The sequence below is a fragment of the Cryptomeria japonica genome, chromosome 9 (assembly GCF_030272615.1).
Source record: "Cryptomeria japonica chromosome 9, Sugi_1.0, whole genome shotgun sequence".
Lineage (NCBI taxonomy): Eukaryota > Viridiplantae > Streptophyta > Pinopsida > Cupressales > Cupressaceae > Cryptomeria > Cryptomeria japonica.
The window spans coordinates 518,536,089-518,551,576 of NC_081413.1; the positions used below are offsets into that span (position 1 = coordinate 518,536,089).

General features: G+C 33.0%; 1 protein-coding gene across 1 annotated transcript; it reads left to right on the forward strand.

Moving 5' to 3' along the window:
- The first annotated feature begins 582 nt into the window (after positions 1 to 582).
- LOC131066908 (anther-specific protein LAT52) lies at positions 583 to 3,224 on the forward strand. The gene is made up of 2 exons (XM_058001806.2): positions 583 to 787; positions 2,380 to 3,224. Exons 1-2 carry the CDS (start codon positions 619 to 621, stop codon positions 2,961 to 2,963), a joined length of 753 nt encoding a protein of 250 aa, XP_057857789.1. The 5' UTR covers positions 583 to 618; the 3' UTR covers positions 2,964 to 3,224.
- Positions 3,225 to 15,488: the final 12,264 nt, after the last annotated feature.

Here is a 15,488-nt window from a genome sequence, read left to right on the forward strand (position 1 = left end):
TTTTAACTATTTTTAATTAATTCCACCAATATTAACTTAAATATTTGGGTAGTTAATATATTATGTTACAATAAGCTCTCTTTATAGTATTGTTGTAGAATTTGGAATGTTCTATTTGATTTGGAAAATCAAACTGTGTATTTTTTTGGTCTATGCCTACCTAAACCTCTTGTATACACCTAATTGTACCTGTGTACCTAATTGTACAGAAAAACAATTTATGTATGCCATCTTGTTCCATCCACGCTACTTATGAAAACATCTCTCCTGACAACAAATGATACACTTAACACTCGTTAACACTCATTACTTATCCAGACTCTAGATGTAATGAGTGTTAAGTGTATCATTTGTTGTAGGAGAGATGTTTTCATAAATAGCATGGATGGAACGAGATGGCATACATAAATTGTTTTTCTGTACAATTAAGTATGCATGTACAATTAGATATATACAAGAAATTGAGATAAACACAGACTAAAAAAATACTCAATTTGATTTTGGAAATCGAATAGAACATTCCAATGGATAGAAAATCTTGCAGAGTGAAGGCAGTAGCGGGTATAAACAGAGAGGATAAGTTAGCGGGAATACTCAAGGGTGTTACTGTTAGCTTCAATGGCTTCCAAATACGCAATAATTCTGTTAAGCATCTTGTGCTTCACCACCTGTTTGGCCGAGGAAAGCTCTGCTCAACAGCCACGCAATGTTGTGGTGAAGGGAAGAGTCTTTTGCGACACATGTGGCCAGCGTCAATTGACAGATGTAGAGTCACGTGTTATTGTTGGTAAGTTAGTTTTTACCATTTTATAATCTTGTAATTGGCTGTTTTCTTGCAGAAAATCTATCGAGCAAGTGCAGAGGTTAAAATATTTTCCATTGAGAGTCAGCATAGAGGGATAGAGGGATACCCATTTTGTCAGAAGTGGTGTAAGACACAATTTTATTGTCATTTTTTTATGGTTTTGGGATCTTGTATTCAGTAAGATCTGATTTCTAGTAGGTTCATTTCAAACCATTCAATTTCATCGGTAGATCTAAAGTTCATTGACATAATTGCGGTTTCAATTCACAATTTGATGTTATTATCTGGGTTGCTTTTTTGTTGTTGTAATCAACTGTTTCTGTTTAGAAGCTGATATTGTTGTTTGTGATTGTTTCCTCTTGTTGTGATTGATTGTTTTGAGTGGAAGATTTTGGCTTAAACAACATACTCTAAGATTTGAGTTGCTTAGGTGGCTCATTTGAATTTAAAATCTGATGTTGTTGTGTGAGATTGTTTTTTGTTGTTGTGATCCATTGTTTCTGATTGGAAGATTTTGACTTAATAACACATTCTAAGTTTTGATTTGTTGAGGTAGCTTATTTGAATTTAGAAGCTGATGTTGCTGTGTGGGATTGTTTTTTGTTGTGATCAATTGTTTCAGTTTCGAATAGTTAGGCTTAATACCATACTCTAAGCTTTGATTTGTTGAGGACTCTTGTCTTTGCAGCCACCAGACTGTACATTTGACTGTATTTAGTAATTAACTGAAAATAAAAAAAATATTTTTAATTAATTAATATGATCAAATGTGAAGTCTGATGGCTGGTTGAGGTGGCTCGTCTGAATTTCGAAGCTGATGTTGTTGTGTGAGATTCTTTCCTTTTGTTGTGATCAATTGTTTCCATTTGGAAGAGTTTGGCTTAACAACACACTCTAAGCTTTGATTTGTTGAGGTGACTCATTTAAATTTGGAAGCTGATGTTGTGTGATTGTTTTATTTTTTGTTGTGATCAATTGTTTTCATTTGGAAGAATTCAGTTTAATGACACTCTAAGCTTTGAATTGTTGAGATGGCTCATCTGAATTTAGAAGCTGATGTTGTTGTGTGTGATTGTTTTTCTTTGTTACGATCAATTGTTTCTGTCTGGAAAAGTTCGACTTAACAATGTACTCTAAGTTTTGATTTGTTGAGGTGACTCTCTGAATTTAGAAGCTGATGTTGTGTGGGATTGTTTCTTTTGCTGTAATCATTTGTCCCTATTTGGAAGATTTCAGCTTAAATAACAAACTCTAAGCTTTGACTTGCTTAGGCGGTTCATCTGAAATCATACTAATTGATTTGTTTAGGCAGCTCATCTGAAATCACACGCTTCTTCAGTTTGATTAAAGACGAACCACCTAATTAAATCAAAACTTAAAATATATTGTTCAAAATTGACCTTTCAAAAATTGCTCCCTTGGTTGAGAACATTTATTTGAGAACAGTATAGATCTTTATCTTCTGCTTATGATAACATTGTTGAAAACTTTACTTCATATAAAATTGGTGGCAAATTTGTAGCAGAATAGGCATGTTTAACAAGTAATGAAAAATGGGATTTGCAATGCAACAGGGGCAGTGGTTGCAGTGGAATGCAACATGAAGAGGAAGCTGAAAACAGGCAGCATTTCAGTTGAAGGAAAAACAGGGGAGAATGGAGAGTTCAGGGTGGAGTTAAGCCCCTCAGTTGTTCATTCCAAATGTGGGGTGCGCCTTGTGAGCAGTCCACAACAGTCCTGCAACATGCCCTCCATTGCCACAGCATCTCACATCACCTTGGCCTCAAACAACAATGGACTTTTAACTTACAACTCTCCTCCCTTAGCCTTTCGCCCTTCTTCCATTGCCTCATGCAAACACAAACACAGTCACAGTGATGCTGATGCAGATGCAGAATCAAAGCAGAGTTTAGCTCCACCACTGCTTCTACAAGCTCGTCCTCTCCCTTATGCTTTTCCACCCACTCCACCCACTCCACCCCTGCCAAACTTGCCATTTCTTCCACCACTGCCTTTACAAGCTCCTCCTCTAGCTTTTCCTCTTCTTCCACCCACTCCATCCCTGCCAAACTTGCCATTTACTCCACCCGCTCCACCATTTTCAGTCCCCTTCCCTCCCTTAGCCTTTCCCACCCTGCCTGCACCACCTCCAATGTAGTAGTGCCCTTTTCTCTTAATAAGCTCTGTGTTCTCTGGTATTTGTTGTTTATGAAATTAGTAAGCATGGAGCAGATATTTCAGCTTTCATAGAATTCCAATAGTCTGTTTACAATAACAGTACTTGTAGTGCTGGTAGGCTTTGCTATGATTTATGTAATTTCTCAGTCTTTGCAGATTCCAGTTCCTAGCCATTTCAAGGATTGCTTTTGTATTACCAAGAAAATGATTTATGCAATTACTCAGCAAACTCCATTTTCAAGTAGTGAATCCATTTGACTTCTTATTTAAATGTCGAATTCATTTCATTTCTTATTATATGTTGAGAGGCATACTACAATGGCAGTCAACAGTGGAGTGCAATATCTAAGTGTGGTAATGTTAACAAAAACAATACTTATTGTTTAACTTAAATTTGGCAATCATTTATATATCAAAATATTATTGTTAGTTATAAACATAATATTTTCAAATAAGCACCACATAAAATCAAAGATACTTCCTCATCAAAATTAAAAGTATAGATATAAAATAAAAATTAAAAAAAGATTTAAAAAAAAATTAGTATATCATTTCAATGTATTCAAATATTATTTTTAAAATTATTAGTTGAGAATAAGTAATTCAATTAAAAAATATATATTTTTTATTTTATTTATTTTAATGATTTTTTAATTAATATGAAGAAATTTAAAAATTAAATTTAAAAAATTAGATGTAAATAATAAGAAGAAAAATGTAGATTAAATAAAATTTAGATATTTTTTTAAAATTAAATGTAAATAATAATAAGAAAAATGCAATACAATAAAATTTATAAATTTTTATATAATAAATATAATTTAAAATAAAATAAAACAATTTTAAGATAAATAAAATAGTTTCAATTGATGTCTCTCCCACATTTCTTTAGATATATATATTTAAGATATCTTTACTAGTTTTTATTAGCATTGAGATTGTAATAAAAATCATCCCTTTATAATTGCATAAAGCATGGTTTGTTATCAATTTATTTTACTCCTAATAAAAGATTATATATGCAAAATAACATACCACTTTCTAGTGAATAACTTATCCTAAATAATTATATGGTAATGATACAATTTAATTTATGATAAGGAAGTGGAATTGATAATGTTTATTAAACAAATGTTTACAAAATTTAATGCAAATTATTTTAATAATATTTATTCTTAGATATAATAAACAATTGTGATAAATATTGTTAATTTATATTATTTGGAAAATGATTAGATAAATATTTTTATATTAATTTAATTTTTTGGATAAATAATTAATCTCTATATTTGTAGATCTAAATTCTCAATGTATATTGCAATTATATATGATTTGTGAAAATTGATGTTAAGAGTATATTCACCCTTAATATTTGCTACTTGTGTATAAATAGGTTAGTCTTGATAGATATAATTTAAATCATTATAAGACTATTTTCCTTTGTCATATGTAATGGTGTCTAGGATGTTGGCAAATATTAATGTTATTATGGTACTATAAATGTATCATAATTGTTCTTTAATTTTCTCTTCGATAATCTTTGATGGTTTGAAATAAATTATGGGTTTTCTTTGCATACAACACCAGTTAACAAATTTTGTATTTTAGGTCAACTTATAACAACTAGTTGGAGGGATATGACTTATGCTAATTTTAAATTTGGATTTGAAGGTTTGGGTCATTTCCACACCCATGAAAATAAACTATTGCACTTGTAAATTTGACTATAGATAATAAATGAATAAACAAAAAATTAAAACCTATCCCAAAAAATGACTATTTACCAACTTTTATATTAATACACACAACTAATATACTAATCATTAGATTGAAATAACTCAATAAAAACACAAATTTAAAAAATATAATATTCAATTTCATAATAATTATATAATATAATTATTGCTACTTTATTACCAAATCATCTCATATAAAAGCTTCCATAGGCTTTTCTTCATTTATCATTTTGTTCCTATTGAACTAATAACATTGTCCCCGCTAGATCCAAAGTGATATATTATTATAAAAAAAACAAAAACTATTCATTTGAATTAATGAAATTTTATTAAAAGATTAAGAATATTGTGAATATAATAAAATAAAATTTGTAAAATAATACTAAAGGAAATTTGTACATTTTATAAATTTTTATTTTAGGAAATTTATAAGTGGAAAGTTAGATTGAATGGTAGAAAGAATTAACATGAATTATATACATATATTACTTGGGAAATAAGTATAATTGTAGGGTGCATTAATAGTTGCTTTCTACTTTTTCTCAATTTCTTAAAATTGTTGAATAGTACAATTTTCTTCATCTTTATAATATTTTTTAAATATTTAATAAATAAAATTATTGTTTCAATCTTATTTTATAATTTATTTAGATGTTGGGACGTTCTCTTGATTCCTAGAAGATTTTTTGTGTTTGTTAGATTTTAAATTTTTCTTTTTGTTTCACATTTTGTGTATACATTGTATTCTAAATTAGGATAAACAACTACACATAAAAGCTTGTTAATAGAGCATACAAATTTAAAAGTCTACTTATATCGTCATTTTATCAACTATTAACTATGTGAAAGTATAAATCAACAAATATGAAATCAACAAACAACACTAGATGTATGTGGATAAATCCTTATATAAAATAACACCACAATAAACAAGAGCACACAGAGAAGGAGAGAGAAAGAACAAAGAGAAAGAGAGAGCTAAGGAGGCAGGGAGGGAGAGGTACATAGGGAGTGATTGAGAGACCTAGAGAGGGGATAGGTAGAGAGGTGAGGGAGATAGAGAAGTTCACAAGGAGAAGAAGAACTATAGAGGAGAGAGATATAGAGGTGAGAGACCTAGAGCCCAGGGAGAGAGGGGTAAGAGACATAGGGGTAAATATAGAGGTGAAAGAGATAGAGGGGGAAAGAGAGTTGGGTAATCAGATAGGGAGGGAGCGGTAGTGAGATAAAGAGAGAGGGGGGGAAAGACCTAGATGTGGGAAGAGAGGGGGTGAGAGTGATAGGTGACAGATAGAGAGGGGAGAGAAATCAAATAAGAGGTAGAGAGAGAATAAGAGAGAGAGGGAGGCAAGGATAAAGATGAGAGTTAGGAGGGAAGGTGAGGTAGAGAGGGAGACAAGGTAGGAGAGACCTAGAGAGGGGAGATATAAGAGAGGAAGAGAGATAGGTCTAAAGTTTGGGGGAGATAAAGAGAGAAAGATAAAGAGAGCAAGAGAATAATGATAGGAGCATGTTGATTATTGAAATTTGACTAAGTTAAAAAATTTATACGATCTTCTAAAACCTAGAATCTACATTATAACTCCTCAAGATCTAAAACCAATCTCAAACATCCTGCCAATATATGTACATGAAATATAAATTAAAGATAAGAAAGGAAAAAGACATTTATTTTTTTTCTTTCTTATAATTAAATGTTATATTTTATATATTGTTGTTGGGATACTGAGTTTGACTTGAGTTCAAAACATTTAATCAATGTGGGAGAGAGAGAGAGAGAGAGAGAGAGAGAGAGAGAGAGAGAGAGAGAGAGAGAGAGAGAGAGAGAGAGAGTTTTCCAATGTAGAACATTTTGGAACTCGCCAAATGTTTTGCATTGGGAAATACCAACCCTTTGGGTTGGATTTTCCTTAGGAATCTAAACTAAAGGGTTGGATGACCATTTCATGCCAAAGATGCATTTTTTTGAAAGGGTAAAAAAATTCGATACATATATTTTGTCATGCTCTCCATAAAATTTGCATATGTTTCAATGCCCATTTACAAAAGTAACAAGATGACATTAAGCTCTGGTGCAGAGGCACCTAAGCACACAAGCATACCAGGAGGTCAAAAGTCATAATATGAGCAATTTTATTGTATTTAAGTCATTCATAATGTATTAAGGTTATTTGAGTCCATTGAATCATAATATGTAAGGATAAATGAGCCATTTTTTACAAAGATATCATATTTGGTCCATGTTGAAGTGTTAAAAGTGTTCATGTAAGGGTTAGAGTCATTTATGTCAAAAATGCAAAAAATGTAAAAATTGCAAAGTTGCAACATTGCCAAAAAAGTGCAACAAAAATGTAAGAATGAAATCCATTGGTCATGAGGTGGTTAGATTAGTTAGGAAGGAGTTTGAAATGGTTTATAAAACCATATTTGGTGAAAATCAAGGGGGTAGAGAATTTTGGAAGGGATTTGACAAAGATTATCCATCAAACCCTCAAACTGTCATAAGGTTTTAAGGAATCTATGACTGTCATAGATCCATGGAGGATCACATTTGGTGTAATTTTTATATGTATATGTTTTCTAATGATAGATTAATGAAATATATTTCAGATGAATCCTTTCTTATGCATTTTTGTGGAGTATTTGGCAAGATATGTTTGTTTTTACAAAAATTGTCAAAACCCTGCCAAGGGTTACCCGTTTTGGAAAAATCCTCATAAATTTTGATTTAACCTTTGGATCTAGCTGAAAATTTGAGATAAGTTTTTTAACTTAGTAATATAAAGTCTGACCAGAGAGATTTTCTTTATGATAAATATATAAAAATTTATTGATGACTGTTTGCTACAGTTCATGATGAAATGCATATTGGTGAAGGCAGCAACAACCCGCTTGTAGAATTTGGTGTGGTCATATGAGGAATAATAATGAAGAGAGGATATATGTGTTGGAAAGGTCTCTGAATATTTTTTCCAGTTCTTTTTGTCTGACTTAATTTGGTTAAGAATTGAATAATATGTGATTATTTTGGTGAAAACAGTTTTTAAAGGATGAAACCCTGAACTAGGGTATTCCATGGCAATAAAGAATTTGTTCTCTCATGTTGTTGTGAATTTTATGATCTAAAATATTGAATGAAGTTATATTGGGATGAAATATAACCTTTCAAATTGGTTTGGAGTTGAGAAGAGTTGTTGATCTTTTTATATGCCTCTTGATTCAAGTTTAAGGTCTTGTATTAGTTTTGGGTTAGTAATACCCTTGAATGAAGGTTTTATGGTTTGTGATAGATGCTTTGCATAAAATTGGTATCGGAGCCTAGAAAAAGATATGGGCTAAGAGAGATGTTTGTGTTTTGTGTTACAGATGAGTTTTGGTTGCAGGTGCTTGCCCATCTAGCTGCAAGAGGAAGTTGGTGTTGTGTGTGGGCAGACAAGGAAGGTTTGTCAAGGGCCATGGGATGGTCCATTGGTTGCCAAAAGACTAGGGAGAGAGGCAAATAGGAGAACTCCTAGGTGAGGCACAAATGTTATTGGTGAGGTGATGCAACATGGAGAAGTGGACTTATGGTTGGTAAAAGCACTTGGATGGAAACCACTACAAACTCCATTGGTAGGAGTCACAAAGAGATTGTTTAAGAAGGAGCAACAACATAAAGAGGCATAAAGAGGTAAAGATGAAGGCAAAGTTGAAAATTTCACTCAAAATTTTTCTTGCAAGTCATTGTACCCACGTTTCCAAGGGACTTGGATACTTTTCAAGGTTGGGAGTATGGTGCAGAGGCACCTAAGCATACAAGCATACCAGGAGGTCAAAAGTCATAATATGAGCAATTTTATTGTATTTAAGTCATTCATAATGTATTAAGGTTATTTGAGTCCATTGAATCATAATATGTAAGTATAAATTAGCCATTTTTTCCAAAGATATCATATTTGGTCCATCTTGAAGTGTTAAAAGTGTCTATGTAAGGGTTAGAGTCATTTATGTCAAAAATGCAAAAAATGTAAAAATTGCAAAGTTGCAACATTGCCAAAAAAGTGCAACAAAAATGTAAGAATGAAATCCATTGGTCATGAGGTGGTTAGAGTAGTTAAGAAGGATTTGGAAATGGTTTATAAAAACATGTTTGGTCAAAATCAAGGGGCTAGAGCAGTTTGCAGGGGATTTGACAAAGATTATCCATCAAACCCTCAAATTGTCATAGGGTTTTGAGGAATCTGTGATTGTCATAGATCCATGGAGGATCACATTTGGTGTAATTTTTATATGTATATATATTTTTGAATGATATATTAATTAAATATATTTCAGATGAATCCTTTCTTATGCATTTTTATGGAGTATTTGGCAAGATATGTTTGTTTTTACAAAAAATGTCAAAACCCTACCAAGGGTTACCCATTTTGGAAAAATCCTCGTAACATTTTATTTAACCGTTGGATCTAGCTGAAAATTTGAGATAAGTTGTGTAACTTAGTAATACAAAGTCTGACCAGAGAGATTTTCTTTATGATTAATATGTAAAAAGTTATTGATGACTGTTTTCTACAGTTCATGGTGAAAAACAGATTGGTGAAGGCAGCAACAGTCCGGTTGCAACATTTGGTGTGGTCACATGAGAAATCATAATGAAGAAAGGCTATATGTGTTGGAAAGGTATCTAAATCTTCTTTCCAGTTCTTTTTTCATGACTTAATTTGGTTAAGAATTGAATAATTTGTGATTATTTTGGTGAAAACAATTTTTAAAGGATGAAACCCTGAAGTAGGGTATTCCATGGCAATAAAGAATTTGTTCTCTCATGTTGTTGTGAATGTTATGATTTGACATATTGAATGAAGGTCTGTAGGGATGGAATATAACCTTTGAAATTGGTTTGGAGTTGAGAAGAGTGGTTGATCTTTTTATATGCCTCTTGATTCAAGTTTAAGGTCTTGTATTAGTTTTGGGTCAGTGATACCCTTGAATGAAGGTTTTATGGTTTGTGATAGATGCTCTGCATCAAGCTCTTTCTTAGATATCTAACCATATTTTTTTTTTCATGTTTTGAATATCTTAAGGTTTTCATTTTTAATTTCTTTTGTTAGTGTGTCTATATTTTGTTAAAAACCAACATGTGGTATTTTGGGTATAGTTTTTACTCATTCATCAAATTTTAACACAAATTATATTTTTAGAAACTAGAATCCATTCTACACATTAAAAAAAAAAAGAATTTTGATTAGTTTTCAAAAAATTAAGGGGGGATTATGCTCAGTTTTTATATATTTTAGGATGTGTCCACTTCAAAAATTAGTAAAACTCCATATATTCATTAAAAAATTAGCCAAAAAATTGGGAATAAATTATATGTTGTCAGATAACTTTTCCTCTCCCTTTTCATTCTCAAAGCATATTTTTCCTCTCCCTTTCCATTTCAATTTCCACCCACTCCACCCCTCCCAAACTTGCCACCCATTCCACCCCTGCCAAACTTGCCATTTCCTCTACCCCACCCCTTCCCTCCCTCAGCCTAGCCTGCAGCTGCTCCAATGAAGTACTATTGCCCTTTTTTGTTAATCACCTATGAAATTAGTAAGCATAAGATATTTCAGCTTTCATACTAGTCTGTTTACAATAACAATATTTCTAGTACTGAACTTGGCTATGTCATGCCATGATTTATAGTATTTCTCAGTCTTAGCAGAAGTATTTGAAGGTTTGCTGTTGTATTCCAAGGAAATAAATTGTTATTATTATTATTATTATGCAATTACGCAACTGTGCAAATCCACTTTCTAAGTGCTCAATTGTACTTAATTCATTTGACTTGTTATTATCTAGCATGTTTATATCTTTTAAAATCTATGTAAATATATTGATAGATATCAAATTTTAAAATAAAATAAAAGCAAGGAAAGTAATAGTCATTTGTTTTTTTCTTTTAGATCAATATAGAGATCATCATGTGTACAATTTTATAAAATAAAAATAAAATAAAAAATCTATTTATGCTGAGAGGCATCTACAATGACATCAAAACGTCCGTAAACAAAAATTCAATTTTGAAATAATTTGACATGCGAATGACAGGTAAATGCATGAAATATGCCATCTTTTGGTTTTTGTGGAGGTGTTATTTTACTAGTATACCTATATTTAAAAAATATATGTAAAATATGCTGAGAGATATCTTCTAATAGAAGAATCATCTTAAAACAAATGTTCTTCTAAAATACTAAACATCAAGAATACAAATCCACTAAAGTCCTACATGCAAAAAATTGTGAATCTAGCTGGAGACAAGAGAGTTCTATTTTATTTGGAGTAATAAAATAACACCTCCACAAAAGATGAAACATGACATATTTCATGCATTTACCTGTCATTTGCATGTCAAATTGTTTCACAAATGGATTTTTGTTTACAGACACTTTGATGTCATTGTAGATGTCTCTCGACATAATCACTTCAAATAAAATAGAACCCTCGCCACTTGTCTCCAACTATATGAAACCGTTACATTCAAGTGATAGTGGAAGAGTGCCATAATATTTAAAAGGGAACAATCAATAAAATCAAGTAGCATTGAGAGGTTAGAGGAGGAGTGGGCTTAGCATTGTGAGTATCTGACGATTCTAAATTTCAGGTTCATGCTGTCCTCTTAGATAATGTTGGTACATACTTAATAAACTCTTGTTATTATGAGGATCCGATAACTACTATGGGGGGGGTGGGGTGAATGAGTAGTTAAACTATTCTATAATACTTCAAAAATAGTACCGGTAACTACTCAAACGAATCTAGTTAGCAGATTTACCAGTTTATAACAACTTAGCAGTTTTGCCGTCTAACGCATTCCTCTATCGGTTAGGTTATACCGATAGGTCTAGATGACTTAGATGAATCAACAAACATGGGTGCCATCAATGAAAACACAAATAAAGTCATCAAACAACTTACAACTATATTATCATCATCTAGCCAACAATCTCCATCAACTTTATCGGTCATCTTTATGTCATCAACAACTCTATATGCCAACAATCTCCTCATCGTTATCTTCATTAGTTATGCCAACAATCTCCCCCTTTGGCATTGATGGCAACACCAAAATAGCAATACCAAAAGCTCATCATGCAAAAATGGAACACTAACTGTTATGACTGTTGTATTTGATCTTCCTTCATCAGTTCTTCTCTTTCTGCTCTTCACTGTTCTTTTCCACCTTTGCTTTACTTCTCCCCCTATCACTTTTCTTCTCTCCCTTTGACAACAATGCCAAAGGTGAAAAGTGTCAAATTCATCTTCTGTTGGTAGTGTTTTCTTCATCTCTGTTGCTATTGTTTTCTCCATCTCTCTTGCTCCCCTTGAGGAGTAGCCCACTTCTCATCAATCCACAGTGAAAGATCTTCAATTAGTTCATTGGATTGATGTTGCAACAACATCTTAGTTAACCTTCGGTAGGGGTATAACCCCTAGCTCGCCTCTGAGATACTCAAAGGTTGCTTTAGGAAATGGCTTAGTGAAGATATCAGCCAACTGCTCCTTGCTTGACACATGTTCCATCCCGACTTGCTTTTCCTGCACTCTTTCTCTCAGAAAATGATACTTTAGTTCAATATGCTTTGTTCTAGCATGCAATACAGGATTCTTTGAAATACGTATTGCACTTGTATGATCACAATATATGACCACCGGTTCTGTCACAGTCTCCTTGAATCCTTCTAATACATGTCTCATCCATATTGCTTGAGTACAGTTCATAGATGCAGCCACATACTCTGCTTCTGCTATAGACTGAGAAATGCAACTTTGTTTCTTACTAGTCCAACATACCAGTCTACCTCCTAGAAAGAATGCTCCACCAATTGTGCTCTTCCGGTCATCTATATTACCCACCCAATCAGCATCTGTGAACACCTTCAAAGAGAAGTTTCCTTTGTATGGATACCATAATCCATAGTCAATAGTTCCTCTAAGATACTTGAAAATTCTCTTCACTGCAACCATATGAGTCTCTTTAGGATTATTCTGAAATCTAGCCACTATACGAACTGCATGAGTGATATCCGGTCTGCTATGAACAACATAGTGTATTATTTCCAATCATTGATCTATACTCAATTTTATTCACTAGCCGAATCATCTTAATTGGATAATATGCAACCAGTAACCATAGGGGTTCCAACTGGTTTACAGTTTTCCATTCCAAAAGTTTTCAATACCTCCTTCACATATTTGGACTGACTGATAAAGATTCCTCCTTTCATCTGTTGGACCTGCAAGCCAATGAAAAATTTGATTTCGCCTATCAAAGACATTTCAATTCCTTTTTCATTTCTTCTGCAAAAGTTAAACTCATGTCATCATCTCCTCCAAATATGATATCATCTACAGATACTTCTGCAATCAATAACTTGTCTCCTTCTATCTTCAAGTAAATGTTGTTGTCCTCACTGGTTCTTTGAAATCCAATCTTTATTAGGTGTGAATGGAGTCTCTCATACCATGCTCTTGGAGCTTGCTTTAACCCATATAAAGCTTTATGTAGTTTGCACACCATGTCCTTGTCTTCAGTCAATGCAAACCCATCCGGTTGTTCAATGTAAACCTCTTCTTCTAGAATTCCATTAAAAAATGCAGACTTAACATCCATTTGGTAAACCTTGAATCCTTTGAATGCAACAAATGCAAGTAGCATTCTTACTCCTTCAAGTCTAGCAACCGGTGCAAAGGTTTCTCCATAATCCTCACCTTTTTCTAGTGCATATCCTTTGTAAACTAGTCTAGCCTTGTTCCTAACCACTTCACCATCTTCATTTAATTTGTTTCTAAACACCCACTTAGTACCAATCACATTTTTATCAGCTGGTCTAGGGACAAGTGACCAAGTGTTGTTCTTCTCTATTTGATCAAGCTCTTCATTCATAGCCTTTATCAATCATCATCCTTAAGAGCTTCCGTCATTGTCTTAGGTTCAATTGTGGAAATCAGACAAGCACTTTCTCTGATCTTTCTTCTTGTTTGTACTCCAACATTCCTGTCTCCAATTATCTGATCTGTAGAGTGATTCAACTTTACATATCTAGTTATAACCGGTTCTAGCATAGAAGTTTCTTCTTGTTCTTTTTCTTCATCTTCATCTTCCGGTTGAGCAGTATCCTCATCACTATTCTTCTCAGCATCATTTTGAACTTCCGGTTCAATAATCACTATCTTATGTTCTTCTACTGCATCAGATTTGTTGGTAACATCAGATTTGTCAGAATACTCATCAACTTTCACATTAAAAATTTCCACAGTCTTCTTGGTTCTTTTGTTAAAGAACTTGAATGCTTCGCTCTTAGTTGAATAACCAAGGAAAGTTCCTTCATCACTCTTAGGATCAAAATTTTTGGTATACTCATCTCTCTTTATGTAGCACCTACTGCCAAAGACTTTGAAGTAACTAACATTAGGAGTATGACCATACCATAATTCATAGGGAGTTTTGTCACTACCTTTCTTGACCAATACCTGGTTCATTGTGTATACTGCAGTGCTAACTGCTTCTCTCCAAAATATTTTAGGTACATCTCCTTGTATCAACATTGTTCTTGCTACTTCAACTATGGAATGGTTCCTCCTTTCTGCAATCCCATTCTGTTGTGGTGTCCTTGGTGTAGATAGTTGTCTCTTGATTCCATTCTCATCACAATATTTCACAAATTCAGCTGATGTGAATTCTCTACCTTGGTCAGATCTCAGGCACTTTAGGTTCTTACTGCTCTCTTTCTCCACTAAGGCTTTGAATGCCTAAAACTTGCTGAAAGCATCAGACTTCTCCTTCAAAAATGTAACCCACATCATTCTTGAATGATTACGAAATATTTATCACCATAAAAACTCCTAGTCCTCATAGGACCACATAAATCAGTGTGTACCAAATCAAAAATATTTTTATAAGAAAATGTTTTTCTTTTGAAAGAGGAAGTAGTCATCTTACTCAACTGACACTCTTTACAAATCACATTGTCTGGTTTGACTTGACTTGCTGACCTTGACAAAATTATCAAAATTTACATGACAAAATCTTCTGTTCCATAACCAACTGTCCTCAAATTTTACAACCAAACAACTGTTAACATTAGTATTCAGATGAAATAATTTACCTTTTCTCTATTTACCGGTAGCAATCAATTCTCCTTTGCTTCCTAAAATCCTGCACACTCCATTCTTGAAATCACGATGATAACCTTTATCATTTAGCTAACCAACACTCAACAAGTTATGCTTCAATCCTTCAACCCAATAAACATCATCAACATTACTTTTTCCATTTAAAGAAATTGAACCTTTACCTTTTACCAAGCATGGTGTATTGTTGCCAAATCTCACTGCTCCACCATCAAATTATTCAAGTGAGATGAGCTTGTTCTTGTCACCGGTCATGTGATGTAAGCAACCACTATCAATGACCCACTCATCACTATTGTCAATATGAGATACTAAAGTTTTCTTGTCAGAGAGATCTTCCTTAACTGCTACAAAAACAATTTCCTCATTATCTTCATCCTCTGATTCCTCATTGGTAACACCTTCATCAACTGCAACATAACATTGTTTCTTTCCTTTTCCCTTAAACCTTCTAAACTTTTCCTTCTGATCACTATTAGGATAATTAGCAGAAATATGTCCTATTTTGTTACATGAGAAACACTTAAGAGGAAGCTTACCTTTGTACTTACCGGTGCCTCTAAGAAGTTTCTTTGTCAATAAAGCTTCAATTTCCATCAAGTTATGTT

Coding starts and splice junctions, on each gene's coding strand:
- LOC131066908 (XM_058001806.2), top strand. CDS start 619: ATGGCTTCCAAATACGCAATAATTCTGTTAAGCATCTTGTGCTTCACC. Junction 788..2,379: donor AGAGTCACGTGTTATTGTTG/GTAAGTTAGTTT, acceptor GCAATGCAACAG/GGGCAGTGGTTGCAGTGGAA.